This window comes from Coturnix japonica, chromosome 6 (genome assembly GCF_054131305.1).
Source record: "Coturnix japonica strain WE chromosome 6, WE-NBRP24, whole genome shotgun sequence".
NCBI classification, from domain to species: domain Eukaryota; kingdom Metazoa; phylum Chordata; class Aves; order Galliformes; family Phasianidae; genus Coturnix; species Coturnix japonica.
This window is the reverse complement of record NC_140668.1, coordinates 40,005,755-40,023,201: the sequence shown is the minus strand read 5'-3', so window position 1 is coordinate 40,023,201 and position 17,447 is coordinate 40,005,755. Positions and strand designations below refer to the sequence as shown.

Sequence of the window (17,447 nt, the reverse complement as noted above, 5' to 3'; positions counted from 1 at the left end):
AGAATTCTTACACAGTCATTTAGTAAAATTAAATGCACTTATAATGTCCTTTTCATACAGAAAGCATCCCGTAATAGGAACCGCGCTGTTTGGCTCATTACTCCCGCTTCCCAATTAATGCAGCACCAGGCCAGGCGTGCTGCTGGCCCCAGTCTGGGTGCAGGGAGGGAAGCGGCCACGTGCCGGCACTACGCCGGGCTCCTCTAGCGCGCCCGCCCCGGTGCCACAGCGCCTGCCCCCCACACGGACCCTGCACCGCACAAGCGGGGACATTGAGACGAGAGCTGTTGCTCATGTTTTTTGTGTTTTTTTTTTTTTTTTTTTTTTTTTTTAATGTATCACAATGAGCAGGAAACATACGTGATGAAATATTTCCAAAGGAGTATATTCAATTACCATCTACAGTCAACTCAACTATGACAACAAAGTCTTTTGTGACAAATTTCTTCAGTTTTGAAAGTTCCATGTGGTTTCTGTTTCTGTTCGTCTCCATGAATTTTGGTACAGTTCGAGATCAGCATTGTTACAGTAACAAAAAAAGCTAACAAGACTACATTATAGAAAAACACCAAGAACATCATTTTTGGTTTCACTTGCTCTATTTTTTTGTACATTGCAAAGGCTGTTCATACCCCTCTTCACCTCATTTATGCTTCCTGTTCTACCCAAACTCACCCCCCCAAAATAAAACCAAAATAAAATATTCAAAGCTTTGTGTTTCACAGTGGGCAGTACCTCAGTGCCAACCAACCAACCAACCAACCGTCAGCCAACCAACCAACCAACCGCCAACCAACCGACCGACCAACCAGCCAACAACCAACCAACCAACCAACCTCATTTCTGCTTCTATTTAATGGATTAATTTTTGTTTTCTAAAGCAAATATACTTCCATGAACACCGGGTGTGCTGGCAGTGCCGGTGCCTCCCTCGCCTGCTCCTGCCCCACCTGCCCTGTGGGCGCGGGCGGCCCCAACACACGCCTTTCACCTTACTTTTATTCTCAGTTGTATGAAACTTTGGCCATCTTCACCACTTAAAAAAAAAAAAGAAAATAGCTTTTTATTAAAAATAAAACAGAAACCCGCTCAATGCTAAGTTTAAAAACTTCTCCTCGCTCCGCGCTCTCCCTGCTGCCAGGAGGATGGAGGGTATGCTCAGGGCAGATGGACGCAGCCCCACCACACGTCCGCCCCACTGCGTCCCATGAGCAGTGGCTGCGCGGTGTGGGGCCGCAGTCCGGTCCCACTGCTGTGCCGTGGCGCAGGGAGGAGGCAGCCTCGCACTGAAAGTCTCTAGAAACATTTACAAAAAATACAAGGAAATGAATTTATAAAACCTTTTAGTGGGTGGGAAGGAGGAAGGGGAAGGAGGAGAGGGAAATTGCACTATGACCAAGCAATATAATTAATGAAAAACAACAACAAAAACTAACAAAACAAAACAAACAAGCAAACAAACAAAAAAAACCCAACAAACAAAAAACCAACAAAAACCAAAGGGTTTCGAAGAGACCTCGCAGAACTCGACAGGTAAAGCTAGTGTTCAATTGTTAACTCGTATCACAGAATCAAAAACAAACAAAAAGTTTCTATATGGTACAGACGGAGTAACATACAACAGTTAAATGGCAAAAAATATATATATATATATTTCATAGAATTACAAACAAGATAAAATAATGGAAAACCAAAACTGTACAACTTTAGAATTTAAAAAATGTTCATCTCAAACACGGGGAGAAATACAAGAACTTCTGTTAAAAGAAAAGAGTTTGTTAAAATAGCAAATGCATTTTGTGTTCTCGCTTCTGTTTTGACACCTTATGCTACAGCTGAAACTGGTAGGAACATCGGATGTACTCTCTTTAGTATCGTCTACTTAGAAAACAATTAAAAAAAGGAATTTGCACTGTGCATTAGCCTAGTTAGAAATATGTACAGCAGTTCGGGATCTAGTCTTTCGCCAAACTAAAACCAAAACTCCATAAAAACAAAAGAGTCCCGCTAAGAAATGAAACCCACGTTCGTCTCTCGGGGCGCTCTGGGCTCTCGCTGCGGCAACACATGGCCTCAGCCATGGGGAGCCTGGGGGCGGCGGAGGAGCCCACGTTCACAGTTATCCAAGTTCCCTTTGAAGCAGGAGGCGGAGGAGGATGGCGGGGAGAAGGCTCTCGCGCTTTCGGGGCAGAGGACACGAGGGGAAGGATATCGTTCCTGTTGACGTTTGGCTACACAAGTGTGGAACAGCGAGCATCTCTTTGTCTCCAGGCTCTGCGCGGTAGCAGCACCAAGTTTAACTTTCCAAGTCCGGACCGCAGGAGGTTGGGGAGCACAGGCGGCCCAGCGCAGCACCCGCACACAGCCCCGCGGCTGCCCTGGGGCCAACAGCACGGCCGGGGCTGCTGGGTGCGCTGCGAGTTGTCTCTCTGCTTGCAGAAGAAGCACAGATAAACAACCTGGGTACTTTTTTTTTTTTTTTTTTTTTTTTTTTTCCATTCTTTATTTAAACTTAGACTTGTTTGTTTAATCAGAAACAAATTCTCAAGTAAAAAGAATCCTTTTTGCTCATTCTGCACCAGTGGTGAAAGGGTATGTCTTTGGATTTTATTTAAAGCATGAATTTTCTTTAGAGAAAAAAATGTAACAAAACCTTGTTGTTGTCGTCGTTGTTGTTTAAAGGAGGAACAGAGTGCAGCCTAATTACACAAACTGAAACAAACGCGTATAGTTCAGGAACAGTCTTTGAAGCATTTACAAATGAGGAAAAGAAGAGGGGAAAAAAGAAAAACAAGCCAACAAACAAAAACCCAACAGGAAGAATGGAAAATAAGAAAGAGTAAGTGCACAAGGGTAACAGACATAGGTAAATCGTATGTTTTCACCTTAAAAAGTTTCAAACCCCCAACAAAAAATATTCCGCAGGGGATCCTACTGACCCCCCAAAACCCTTTGAACTTCTTTCTTTAGTTTTTATAAAATAATTATGCAACCACCCTCTAAGAAATGAAGGTAGCGACCATAAGTGGAAGATTACAGGATGGGGGAGGTGGGGATAAAGGTACAAAGGGAGAAAAGCTTGGGCGAGTCAATGGATTGCAATCTATCTGGCTAGGAATGAACAAGACAACATCAAATGAGAAGCCGTCAGCTGGACCATACAAAAGCTAAATGTACACAAAAGGGTTTTTTCTTTTAAATCTACCATACTGCTTCAGTTCATTTCCAATGCAACAATCTACTCAACACCAAAAATGGTCATATCTATCATAAATACAGAAAGTCAGTTGTTTTAAAACTTATTTTTTAAGCTCCGAGTCCTCAACACTCTTTGTGGTTTTTTGTTTTTGTTTGTTTTTGTTTTTTTCTGAAAAGTGGGAGTGCTTAACTTTTCCCCTTGAAATTGGCTTCAGCAGAAAAGCTACCCTTAGAATCCCCGAAAAGCTAAAGCAGTTCACATTGTTTTTCTCTTGAATACTTTCTGCCCATTTTAAATTAACAAAAAAAAAAAAAAAAAAAAAAAAGAAGAAGAAAAGAAAAAAAAATTGTTTTCTGGAACAAAACCAAAACTAACCAAAAAACCCCCAAACAAACTAAAAGAAATTATATATATATATATATATATATATATAAAAACAATGATTCTGAAAACAGAACAAAGTGTGAGCGATTGACCTGAGAATAAAAAGACATTACATTTCTCTTTTCTTTTAGCAAGCCATTGGTATCTGAATGCTAAACAGCAAGAAATTTAAAACTGTAACAAGGTGGGCTGCTTTCCCATACAGTGCATGCCGGCCTCTGCTGTGCTATCGACGTGGGGCGTTACTGAGAAGGGGCAATGTACAAGGGGGGCTTCTGCTCCGAGGACACAACGGAGGCAGCGCGGGCTCTCATCTCCCAGACCAACAGTACCTTCGAAAGGACAAATGTAACAGGTTTGTCGTTTTCTTTTTTTTCTTTTTTCTTTTCTTTCTTTTTTTTTTTTTTTCCTTTTTTTTTTTTTTTTTTTTTTTTTCTTTTTCAGTTTTATTTTATTAAAAGGAAAGGAAAAAAGAAATGTAAAACCCACCGGCATCGTTATATGGGAAAACAACCCACACTTTTTCTTTTTTTCTTTTTTCTTTTTTTTTTTTTTTTGGTTAGAAGCTTTGGAATTGCAGTTAGTCTATTTTTGAAATTGGTTTGTTATTAACTTTTTATTTAAATTCATTTTCATTGTTCATCTTCAAAGCTTACAATCTGAAGGTGTCCATTCCTACGCTAGCTAGACCACTGTCCTTAGGGCAGCCGGGCTCCCGGGGCCCCTCCGCCGGGCTCGCCGGTCCATCTGACTTTTGGCTAAGATCCGTGTCAGACTCCTCCGAATAGTCGTCTGTTGGCATCGAGGGCTGAACCCCTGAGGTGCTGCATGAACTTGAGGTAACCGTTGAAGATGAGGAGAGAGGAGGGAAGGGCGGCGGCGGCGGCTTCCCCGGCGGGGCGCGGGGGGCGGCCGGGGACCAGGGCTTTCTGGAGGCGTGGGGGGAAGCCGGGGGGGGCCGGGGGGGCGGGGGGCTGTCGTTTGAGTGAGCGGCCGACTGCGAGGTAGATGCGGTGCTGGGGTCGGGGGGGCAGGCAGAGTGAGGTAATAGACTGGGGTGCTCTTTGGCGTTTCTTGCTGCTCTTGTGATTGTTCGGTGTTTGTGCGGGGCTGACTCGAGATGCTGACTGAGGGCTTCGTCCCCACACACCGTGCTCTCGCACGCCACGCACTGGTACGAGCCGCTGCCCTGGCCGCTGCCGGTGGGCACGTGAAGCACCATCTCCTGCAGGTTCGCCACGGACTGGCCGAAGAAGCAGAGGGACTTCAGGTGGTCGCTGGCCGCCTCCTGGTCGCCGAAGCCCGCCTGGCACTTGCGGCAGACCAGTTTGTACTGCACCTTCGGGACGATGAAGGGGTCGCAGAGGGAGTCCGCGCCCTTGCCTTCTGCTTCGGGCTCCTCGGGGGGGTTGGGCAGGAGGGGGGACACCTCGCGGGGTGCATTCTTCTGCTCTTCTTGCTTGGGGGGTTCTTTGGCAGGGTCTTTGTCCGGGGTGGCGGCCCCCGTGGGGACGGGGGTTTGGCTTCCTTTGGGCTGCTGCGCTTTTTGCTGCTGCTGCTGCTGCTGCTGCTGCTGCTGCGCCTGCCGCTGCTGCTGCTGCAATGCCTCCTGCAGACTCTGCTGGTATTGCTGGTACTGCTGCAGCAGGGAGCCGGGGGACAGCCCCAGCAGCGCCTGCGACAGCGCGGGGCTGTAGGGGAACAGCCCCTCCATCCCGTACATGGGCTGCAGGTACCCGCTCTGCAGGGCGCCGGGGATCTGCGGGGCGTAGTAGGGGGAGAACCCGGGGACGAAGTAGGGCAGGAACTGGCTGGTCAGCAGCGTGGCAGGGTCAGAGCTCAGGGCGGCCTGCAGTGCCTGGAGCTGCGCCGGTTCCACCGCGTACTCCATGGCGGGCAGTGGGGCTGCGAGGGCGCCCGCCGGCGCCTCCCCCTTCTCCTTCTTGGGCCCCGGCAGGGGGTCCCCTTTCCCCTTGGGCGCCTTCTCCTTCTCTTTCGCCTTCTCGCCCTCCTTCTCCTTGCGTGGCAGCGGGGGCTGCTGCTGCGGCTGCGGCGTCGTCGCCGGTGGCTGCTGCGGGGCCATGGCTGTGCCCTGCGCTGGGGTGGGCGAGCTGAGCGCTGCCGGGGGCTGCTTATTTGGTAATCCAGAGGTGGGAAGGCCGGGCGAAGGGACGCTTGTGCTGGGCAGGCCCATCAGGTTGGGTTTGGGAGAAGTTAAAGCTGCAAGAGAGAGAAGAGAGAGGTGAGGAGCCACTCGGCACAGGCGGGCAGCAAGCAGAAGGCCAGTGGTCCTGGGCTGCAGGCTCAGCCCCTTCCCCATGTGGGGCAGTGCTAGCTGGTCACTGCAGCAACCTTGTACTGCCGTGTGCTCTGCAATTCGAAATGGTGTTCAGGAGCCCCTGTCCCAGGAGATGTGGTCATGCTCAGCACTCTGACCCTCAGGCTACCTCTCGAGAGAGGGTCAGAGTAGAGCTCCCATGCTCAGATTCACAGAATCCACCTGGGCTGGAAGGGACCTCAAGGATCATGAAGTTCCAACCCCCCTTCCTGGCAGGGCCACCAAACTTCCACATTTACTAGATCAGGTTGCCCAGGGCCTCATCCAACCTGTCCTTGAAAGGATTCATCCTTCAGGAGCTGACTACGCACCCCTCCTGACCTGCAGCTCACCCCACATCTACAATCCTGCTTTCCCAAAGAGGCAGAAGGCAGAGGCACACCCTATGGGCTCAGTCTGGGGCAGCTGAGCACATCTGGTGAGGGAACGATGCAGGTGCACAGGAGGGATGAAGAGGACCATGGGGCAGCTCAAGTGTGCAAAGAGCTTTGGAGAAGGGCTGCGGGATGCTGCTCCCCTGGAGCTGGGTGTCCCCAGGATGCCTCTCCCTGCTCCCTGAGTGCTCAACTTTCCCTTCCTGTGGCCGGGAGGAGGGCAGCCCACCATGTCACAATGGGAGCAGCCAAAGAGAGAATGGCACCTTTACAAACATGGGTCAGTCATTCACAGCCTGTTCTAGGTGGCCCTGCCTGAGCACGGTGTCTGGACCAAATGACCTCTAGAAGCCCCTTCCAACCCAAACTGTTCTGTGACTCTGTAAACAAAGAGAAGAAAATCTCTCCACGGACAGCTGAGCAGAGAGACAAGCCCTGCAGAAACCACTCAGCACACACAATGCACTTGGCCTTCTTGTGGAACTTCAGCCAAACTTTCCAAGCTGTTGTCCCCTGTACAATGGAGCTGTTCCAGTCCCCTGGGCTCGTTCTCTTCAGATGGAAGCTTTGTACCTTTTGTGCAGCATAGCTTGCAACTATGGGTGCCACAGAATGGATTAAATAAGTTTGCAAGGATCATTTCCCAAGGCAAATTAGAAGTTGCTTGACTTTTGGCTTAGGTTTTTTATTGCTGCCTCCCCCCCCCCCCCCCCTTCAAAATGACACAGACACAGGAAGGTCTTGATTGGAGAGAACCCAGTGAGATGGACTTCTTAGGAAACTGAGTCCTTGCCCTCCCCCACACTTTTCCTCCCAGCTTCTGGCTAAAGCAACTCTAAGTGTTGTTAGCACCAGCAAAATGCAGACACAGAAGAAGATGCATCATTACCATGAAAGAACAGACGCACAGGCTGATAGCAGCAGATAAATGTCACAAGGTAAAGATGGCTTCAAAGGAAACCTATTTTCTCTTACTTGAACACTTCCCTGTTGCATTAGCTGGTCTGGCAGAGAAAGCCAGAGACAGCAGAAGGAAACAGAACCGGACCATTTACTGTAAGTGCAGACTGTATTTTCCAATGCCTCAAAAAATACCTGAAGAACAGTTATTTTGGTACTGAGACTCCATGAGGATTAACAGCTGATGTCATGGACCGGTCCTTTTCTCACACCTGCATGAAATGGGTGCTCCTCTGGCCACACATGCAAACAAAGGAAAGTGCTGTGCCACATGGCCCTAACACTGGTACTGCTCATCTTGTTATAATCTCCATAGACTGGTGAGCTCTGGTCATGGTGACTGAGGCTGGCTGAACAGGCTCCATCTAAGGAGTTTTGTCCTAGTTGGGTGGTGTTCATGAACCACAAACTCCTGACTGAACCCCATCTTTCCGTAAGAGGCTCTGAGCACGTCACTTCTGTGCTATTTCAAAGTTTGTTGGGGATTTATGCATCTCCCTGGGGCAAACATCGTGTTCTGGGGGCAGTTACAAGCACTGTAATGCTGCCTCAAGGAGATGGATGAATGCTGGAACACGAGGTCTGCTGGTCCTCCCAGCAGCACCAGCACAGCTCCCAGGATTGATTTCTGCTCTCACAGCTGGTGGCAGCTGGGGCCATAGGAGCACAGCTCTGAAGGACTGACGCGTTACACACCCAGTGCAGTTGGTGAACGTACTCCCAGAAAGGAATGTTTGTGCAGGAAGTTCCTCAGTGCCATTAGGAGAAAACAAAAATAAAACTAAGCTCCAAATTTCTCACTGGCACAGCCCTGTGCGGTCAGTGACTCCACAGCCAGGAACTGCCTGCAGGATCCCACCCCTTCTGCAAAACTGAACTGCAAAATCCATCCTTTCATTATCACACTTTTGGTCCTTAGAGCCACAGCACCAGGAAACAGCGACGGCTGCACAGCAACTCCTGCTTCAGGTGTTGCCATTCAGTGAGGGAGGGCAGGAGAGGAGAAGGTGCCCTTCTGGGGCACAGCGCAGCTTTGGGTGCTGCTGGGGAAGCACAGCAGCCGGGCACGGACAGCAAACCCAGCTGCTGCCAGGCTGCTTCACCCTGTGAGCAGCATAAAAGGGACCTGCACACAGAGCGGCAGCCAACAGTCAGTCTGAGCTGCAGCTGCCCCATTTATCCTGATGAGGTCTTTAACCAACATCATCGATCCTGAGAACCGGGCACAGACACCCACAGCTCCAACAGCCTTTGCCAGCAGGCAGCTGTCACGCAGGTCCTGTTGCTGCGGGTGGCGGAGCTGGGGCAGAGCACTGATCTGCACGGCAGGAGTGCAATGCCATGTGTGCTCCTCTGCCTTCTGGGCACCGAGCCCTACACCGCTGCCTGCACAGCTGCACTGCAGGAGCCCCTCACACCGCTGTGTCCTGTAACACTGCGTGGCACAGCAATTTGTGCTTCTTGTAACATGGCAAAGGAATAACCTCCTTGCAGCATCACAGGTTGGCAGCTAACAGGGACAAAGCAGCTTCCAAAACCCAGCTGCATGACACCCTGCTGCAAACACTTCATTTGTCCATGGTGTTGTCCATACTGCTGAATTCACCCACAGGTTTTGGAAACCTGTGTGCAGAGCTGGTCTCCTGTGCAAACAGGAAGGGACAAACCCACGTCCCTCTGCAGAAGACAGCCTGGGGAAGGAAGCCAGCAGCAGGGCTGCAGAAGAAGCAGTCCCAGAGAATCCAGTGTGACTGAAGAAAAGCCCTCCTGACACCTGCACTGCTCTTGATGCTGTATTGAGACAGCAGCCATCTGTGAAGGCATGAAGTGAGCCTCCATGCAGCAGCCTCACAGATTTCAGATAAGGGTGCATTATGGAGAGGTGCCATTGAAACGGATGTTCCCGAACTGAACAGCCCTGCGAGGTTCGAGCACAGGAGCAGTGGCTAATTCATAACATTCCTGGATGCACAGCCTTATCTGCTGCGACAGGCTTTGAGCGGAGATGGCCTGACCTTTGGAGCTTTATCTAAAGGCCACAAATAGTCTGTTTGACTTTCTAAATAGCTCAGTCCTGTCTAGGCAGTCACTGATTGCTTTTAACATTCATAATACGTAGCCCCATCTCCCCAGGACACATCCTGGTCTTTGGAGAAAAATAAAGGCAGCAATATACATTGAAGAGCAAAAAAAGTAATTTTAGATCATGTTATAAATTTGGGGTACTAAGCCAACAGTGTAGAGGTGATCTGAAATAGTCCGACAATATAATTTGGCAAAGAGATTGTCTTGGCCTAATTCTGGCCATTGAACTGAGACCCTCTGTAAGAACAACAGCATGAAAATACCCTGGCACATAACGATCCTTTCAGCCACACGCCTAAGACCAGGATCAAGGAGCAGCAATGGGCTGCAGCTCCAGACAGAATAGCTCACAGGAACTCTTTTTAACGTGGCTTAATTACAATGGACAGTCCTAAATCCACAGTTAAGAACTATTTTATCTCTTCATGGGGGTGGAGGGAGTTCTTTAACTATGCAAAGAGCCTTGTGGAGGACCTAGCTCCTAACAAAGCCCTTCCAGATAAATTCACTCTGATTTCTTCTGTTTCTGACGTGAACATCAAGAACCATTCTACAATGTAATGCTCTGTGCTGCTGAAGTAGAGGGAAGGATCATGGCTCCAAGAGAGCGGATCGTCTTTGGAAAGGCCAGAACCCGACAAATGCAGTGACTGGACATTTTCCATTTACCTACAGAAGGTATTTTGGAGATGAACAGTGGTGGAGGTAGAAGTGAATGCAACCACTTCCAAGGGGAGAGAAGGATGCCTGTTTTTACACCCTGGGTTGCTGCTGCTCTCTTTAAGATGTTACAACCAATGTCAGTGTAACAACATAGTAACTGCAGGCTCTGGTGATGTTACTTACAGTGAGCAGCTCTGCAGCATAACTGCTCGTACCAGCTACTATCCTTTTGTCCAAGGCTTTGATTTGCTTATCCAAAGATTCACCTCCTGGATGACAAAGAAGACAATTTCATTACCGTGACACCATTGTTTTACTCAGCAGCATCAGCATTCAGTTCTTCAATCTGTTGAAAGAGGAACTTAGGAGATGGCGTGCTGACAAAAAGCATCACAAAGTCTTTTTGGAGACTGATATAACTTCAGTTTCTGATTAAGAAGCCAGGAAGATGCTTAGATTGTATTCAGACTTTACAGCATGAACTATAACTCATCATTAGCCTCATCATTAGAACAGTAAGAGAAAGCTTTGTTTGTTGCTGTCTAATGGCATTCGATCTGTACCACTGCAGTACAGAAAACAAAGGTACATGCTGGTATATGTGGTGTAACGGCCCTTCCAGCCTGAGACATCCTCAGCCTGTTGCTGAGACAAGTCATGGGAATCACTTCCTTGGCTATCTCTGCAAACTGAGCAGCCCTAGTAAAAGGCAACTTGAATAGGGATCATCAGAAGTGAGCAGAGAAGTCTGCCATGGAAAAGCAAATCTGCTCAAGAACATCAATCACTCTGTCACGAGCTGCAATTCAGATGTGGGCACATCCCTGAGATGACACCGATGCAGCAGGGGTAGAAGGCAGCCCCTGAATCAAGTTTTCAGGATCTACTCTACTGAACACTGCTTCCCACTTCCAATAAATGCTACGTATCGCATAATTTCCACCCCTCCACCAGGTACAAGGGAAAACTGCATCCTGAAAAAAACAAAGAAACAAAGTCCAACAACTGGTGTTAGGCCATCTGAACAACTAGGCCAAATTATATTGTTATGCAGTCCTGTTAAGAAAAATCTTATTAAAATACAAAGCAGATTTATCATATGACTACACCATGTTTGGCTGAGAGGGTATTTCCAGGCAGTACCCAGCCTGTAGCTCAGAAAACAAGCCACTGCCCTAACAGGATTTGTCCTAGACGTCACTACAAGGACATTACATCAAGATACTCCAGATTCTGCCACCACTGCTGCCAGGTGTATCACATTTTCCCAATAAACAGTTCAGAGTTACTGAAAGTTTGGAATAGATTTACATAAACTAAATTTAATATCAAAAGGAAAGATATAATGAACAATGCATTCAGCACATTAGTCCTTTTCAAGTTCTATTTGGTATATAATCTATTTTCAATTTCCTTCAAGGTGCATCAGTATTTTCAGTCTCTGTTAATGAAACAGATATGCAGCATGTCTGGATTTTGCTCTATTTCAGATTTTGATAGCAAACCTGAGTTCAGGAATTAAAGATAAAATACCCGTTGCTTATTTGTCGTCATATAAACGTGCCCGACTAAAGGGCCATGCACCCTATTATCAGTCATTCTGAAAGGAACGTCCAACTGTCCTAAAGATACGTCAAGTTCATCTGTGTGTCTCTGAGCAGTGTGATAATATCCATACCCACCTGTGTTGGATGGAGTGAAGCCTGGTAAGGATGGGCTGTTGAGGCCTGGGAGCAAGACTGGAGGGATGCCCTGTAGTGCTGGGTATGCAGCAGGAAGGTTAAGAGCTTGCAGAGGGGTGTTATCGAACATGCCCTGCTGTTGAGCTGCCAGACCAAGAACCTCATTGGCTTTTTTGATCCGGTCCAGCTCCTGCTGAGCCATCAACTGACGTACAGTAGCTGGGTCAAAATACTCCTTTTCCTTATCCAACTGGCTTCCAATGGTTTCTTTAACTTTGGAGATATGCTGTTGAGAGAAGATATGGTCACGTACAGACAGTCGAGCGCTGTACTTGATGCCACACAAAGTGCACTCTGTTTTGGGTCCCTCATAACTTGTTTGGTTTATACCAAAATGCTTGGCCATGCTGAGTTTGGACTTCTTCTCCTTTGCCCTAGCATTCTGGAACCAGACCTGAACAACTCTCTTTGGCAGTCCAATGTCATTGCCCAGGACCTCACACTCCAGCATGGTAGGTGTCCTGTAGTCATTAAAGCATGACTTAAGAACTTTTAGCTGGAGATTAGTCATTTGAGTGCGAAAGCGTTTCTGTCCGGGCCGATCCCCGCTCTCCCCAGATTTGCTGGCTGAACCACTTGCACCAGGGCTGGGTGAGGAGGGATCCGCAAGGCTGGATGTTTCACTATAGTCCACAGTACCTTCATTATCGTACTCTTTGCTATAAAAGCTGGGAGCTGGGCTGACCAGGCCAGAAGACAACCGATCTTCGTACTCAGACATGGCTATCATGGCAGCTTTTGTCAGCCCTTCGCTGGGTCCTGATGTTGATTTGGTTTCGGTTGCGATCCCTGTTGCGCTATCATTGTCTGCATTCCCTTCGTCTCCTGTTGTAGTGTCTGTGATTGCCGTGTTGACAGAAGAGCAGTCATCGTTGTCCAGCTTTGTTTGGTCAAAGCTCAGGTTGACCGAGGACATGGAGGGACTCTCAAAGTCCTCTATCCCTTCCACCTTGATGGAGGATGGACTCAGCAGAGTTCGAGGTGACAGTTCCATGCTCTTGTTCACAGGGGAGAGGGGAACACTCTGACCATCACTGCTAGTTGGTGGCACGTGGGAAAAACCCGCTCCATCAAAGATGTCTCCCTTCATCTGAAGTCCCCCATCGCAATCTAAGAGCATAGCAGACAATGTCAAGTTGTACCCAGCTCTCTTGGCCTCGTGCCAGTGGCGAGATCGGATGTGAGCCTCAAGAGCTGTCTTTGCTTTAAAGAGGGCTCGGCAGAACGGACACCGCCTGTGGGCTTGGGCAGGCCCCACAGCTCTGAACTGCCCCTTCCTTTCCCGCGCACGGGTGTTCTGAAACCAAACTTGCACCACACGTTTCTTCAAGCCCACTTCATGTGCAATGTGATCCAACATCTTCCGTGTCGGGTTGGAGTCGAGCAAATATTTCTGGTAAAGAATTTCCAGCTGCTCTGGGGTAATTGTTGTTCTTAGACGCTTATCCCTTTGTGGCTCTTCTCCTCCAGTCCCACTGTCATTTTCCCCAGGGCTCGCACTGGCCTTCTCCTCCAGCTTTCTCTTCAGTGTATTCATTGTGGACGTTGGCGTTGATGGCGAAGTAGCTGAAGTAGCTGAAATCTGTGGTAGCGTTCCAGACAGCAGCTGGCTTGCAAGTAGCGGATTACTGGGATCAAAAAGCATGAAAGGCATATCCAGCGTTCTGTCCAGGAATGGAGGATGGATAAACTGGTTTTGTGCACTCAGAAAATGAAGCTGCTGATGCTCCTGCCAATGCTCAAAGGAAGGAAATGCCAGCTTACACTGGTCGCACTGGTACGGGATTAGCTGCGGAGGTAGGTTTGCCAGCTGTTGAGGGGTGGACGTGTGGATGGGTTTGAGGGAGAGATGTGACAGCTGAGACGGACTTGGGCTGGACTGTGATAAGGAACACTGAGGGGGCTGAGGAGGTGGAGGTGGCTGTTGCAGTGAAGAGGGGGAGGATAACTGTGAAATCTTTTGGTGTGCTGAACTTGTCTTCTGTTCTCCTTGGTCCTGTTGCTGCTGAGACTCTTGCTTTGGTTGCACTTGCTTCTCTTGAGTTTGGTTTTGCTGTGTACTTGGAGGTTCAGACTGCTTTGGTTTTTCATCTGTAGCTTCTACTTTAGAGCTATAGGTGGAGGAATCATCTGCCTCTGCTGTGAGCTGCAGAAAAGCTGAGGAGGTTGCATTAGCTGAAGATGTAGGCGTGCTGTAAGCTTGTGAGGGCATTGGTGTGCTGCAGGAGGAACTGGTTGGAGTCAAAAGCTCCATTGCATCCATAGAGTCTTCATTCTGGCTATCATCCTGTCCATCCTCATCCTCATCTTTGTAACAAAGCTTTTTCTGGTGTTTAATGAGATCAAAAATGCGCTGAAAGACTAGGCTGCACTTTTTGCACTGGTAATTCAAGTTGCTTGTTCTAATGTATCTGTCATTTGTAAGCTCCCGCCGTTCCCCATCTTTGCCCTCTCCCTGATTCTCGTAGTTTTTTCTAGCTTTCTGACGGGCATTCTGAAACCACACCACTATGACGCGTGTTGGGAGGTTCAGCAAGTTAGACAGCTGCTCAAATTCATCATCCTTTGGATAAGCATTGGCATCAAAGAAGTCTTGCAGGACTCTGAGTTGGTAGTCAGTAAAGCGTGTCCGGGAGGACCGTTTGCTTCCCCAGTACTCCTGCTTTTGAGGTTCTGGAGAAGGAGGCCGTGAGTCTATCTTCAGTTCCTCCAAGCTGGTAATGGGGGGATTACTGAAGTTGTATGGGGAATCCTTGTTGCGCTGGCGTTCTTTGAAAAGAGTGTTTCTGAACCAGTGCTTGATCACCTTCTGGGGCAATCCAGACTTGTCTGCCATCTCTTTGATCTGTTCCTCACTTGGGGAATTGTTAATATCAAAATACTGCCGAAGGACTCTGAGTTGGTCATCGGTGATTCGTGTCCGTGGCCTCTTGTTCTGCTGCTGCTGGAGAAGGCTTGGGTTGAGCTGATGCTGGTATAACTGGGCCAAGTCAGTAGGCAGAGGGTCTACAGGACCAAGCTGGGGTGGCAGCTGAGCAGGTAACGTTTGTAGTGGCATGGTTTGCATCATCAGTGGTGAAAAGATGGGGAGCTCCATTGGCATGGAGAGCTGGGTGAGTGGCACAGATGGCTGGGCTGGTGCAATTGTAGGAGAGGTAATCGGTGGGGCAGAAGTAGGAATGGTAGGAGTAGAAGCTGGCTGAGGAGGTGCTGGAGGGAGTGGAGGTGGCGGCGGTGGAGGCGGTGGCGGTGGCTCTGGGGTCTGAGGCCGTAGTGGGTACAGTTTGTCATAGTGTTCTCGGTACTGTTTGGCAAATTTCTCTAACTGCTTAAAAGGAAAGTAATGTTGGTGAACATGCTCTTGGTGGCTCTTCAGGATGAGGATGTTTGAAAAGAATTTTCCACATGTGTCACACTCCAGCTTTTCCAAGTTCTCACCTTGCTCCGTCTTCCCATTTTTCTTCTGCACCTTCTGCTTGTTCTCATTATACTGAATAACAAGCTCAAAGCCAAAGTTTTCCAGCAAAGCTTTTGTGGCATTGCCCCTCGCATCAGATGCAATACGTGGTGGCAGTAAGGAAGGCTCCGAACTGCTGCCTGGTACAAAGTCCTTCTTGTCTTTGGGCTTTAAGTTATCAGACAGAGACTCCTTAGATGCTGTGTTAGTGTCTCCCCTCTCCACACTTTCCCGTGGGATTTCTTTTTCCTTCTCCTTCACTATGGGTTTATTCTTCTTTTCTGGGTGCTGACTCTGCTGTATAAGGACAGAGTGAGGTTGTGACAAGGACAGCTGACCTTGCTGCTGCTGAAGGAGCTGTGGATGGCTCTGTTGAGGGAGTTGAACCTGAGCCTTCAGGTCCTCCAGCAAAGTTGGACCTGTACCAGTCAGTGTCAGTGCACCACTGGTAACAGGCAAACTAACTTCTGGGTTGATCTGGAACTCAGCGCTGGGAATGTAGAAAGGAAACAAAAGATGCTGCTGTTGTTGAAGCTGCAGAAGGGTCTCAGTGGTCATTGGAAAATGTGGCAAAAGTGCTGGATTGAAGAGCTGAGACTGCAGGAGAGCAGCTTGTTGCTGCAGTTCCTGCTGCAGGTGGGCCTGGACTTGGGCCTGTGCCTGTGCCAAGGTCTGAGCTTGCTGTTGCTGTTGCTGCTGCTGCTGTTGCTGCTGCTGCTGCTGCTGCCTGGATGCGATCATGTCTGCCAGCTTCTTCCGGTTTACCTCTTTGGGCTCAGAAGGGGAGGAGATATTAGTGCTAATGGGGTTACCTAAGGGAGGAATTCCCACGGTGTCACTGGGCACCTGACTGAGCAGGCTGGGAATGGGAGCTGTGCCTGAATTGCTTGTGTTGGTGGCTGTAAAAGCATTACTGTTGCTAGTGCTCACTGGGCTTGGTGTAGATGAACCCAAAGAGAGACTGCTGCTGCTGCTATTGCCAGCTCCATTACTACTGCTGCTGCCCCCAGCTGCCTCTAGCTTGGCCGCGCGAGCCTTGGTTTGGTGTAGGACAGACCTCATGTGGATCTCCAAGGTAGAGCTCTGGCTGTAGGCCACGTTGCATGTGTTACACTTAAAGGGTTTGTTGTCGGGGCTACTGGTAGGTTCAGGTTGCCCAGTAGCAGACTCCTGGAGGGCTCGTTTCAGTTTATGTAGATGAGAAACTGAATTGTAATGAACCAGGAGAATGTTCTTTTGTGTGAAAGACTCCTTGCAGACTGTGCATTTGTAAGGGCGAGATGGATCTAGGAATTTCTCCATAGTGAAGTTAGGGCCCTTCCTGAAGGGTAAGGCCCTTTTTGGTTCAGAGCCAGAATCCTCTTGTACTGACCCCGAATCACTCCCTGTTGGGCTCTGCTTATCTTCCAAGTCGCTCTCTTCCTCCTTATCTTCCTCAACTATAATAGTGTGGTCTTCTGCAAGTGAAGGATCACCCATAGCAAGGAGGTCTCCGTTGACCAAAAGACCACCATACAGCTGCTGAATGTCGGCCTCACTCAGCTCCAAATGGCTGGTTTCCAGGTGCTTCTTCAAGGCCTGGAAGGTTCGGAAGCTGCGCTGGCAAAGGCAGCACATGGTGGCTGCCCGGATCACATGGTACTGGGAATGGAGCTGCAGCTTCTCAATGGTTTTGAATGCCAAGCTGCACTGGTTGCAGCGGTACTTGTAGACGTGGCGATCAGAAACTGGCAGCTGGGGCCGCTTGGCATGAACTTCATTGAAATGTGTCTGCAGCGCTGCTGAGCTCTTGAACACCTGGTTGCATCCCTTCTTCCAGCAGAGAAAACCGGAGTCCTCCCTGGCAGAGCTCTGATCAGCTGGAGCGGGCTTGGGTTCACCACTGTGCTCTGCACCTTCCGATGGTAAAAGACTCTTCCCTGTGTCCTCAGAGACCTCTGTGAAAACAAAATCACAACAAAGTTGGAAATTACACTGATGCACAAGGACTGTTTTTTTCCCCCTCCGCAGGACAGGCGGGTATTTCTAACATTCCACCTCTACCTTCATTCCTTTTAACACCAGCCCATCACCCTCATCACGGCTGAGTGCATAAGCCTAAAAATGTACTTTCTTCCCACTTTGAATATCTGAAAATATTCACAAGTATACATCTCCTTAGTGCATTTATCACCTTTAATTCTCCCTTTTAAGTGAAGGCCATCCAGCCACCAATCTGTTTGTGCTCTGTTTCTTTTATGTCCTG

At 48.8% G+C, this 17,447-nt stretch overlaps 1 protein-coding gene across 3 annotated transcripts in view; it reads right to left on the bottom strand.

Annotated features, from left to right (window-relative positions):
* Positions 1 to 2,585: 2,585 nt before the first annotated feature.
* Positions 2,586 to 17,447, bottom strand: part of ZFHX3 (zinc finger homeobox 3) — a 146,105-nt gene continuing 131,243 nt past the window's right edge. For all 3 annotated transcript variants that reach the window (XM_015874229.3, XM_015874231.3, XM_015874232.3), the window contains exons 9-10: positions 11,686 to 17,139; positions 2,586 to 5,803 (exon numbers count right to left, since the gene is read on the bottom strand). In XM_015874229.3, the coding sequence (XP_015729715.2) occupies positions 4,236 to 5,803; positions 11,686 to 17,139 (7,022 nt within the window). In that variant the 3' untranslated portion in view covers positions 2,586 to 4,235. The remainder of the gene's footprint in view (positions 5,804 to 11,685; positions 17,140 to 17,447) is intronic.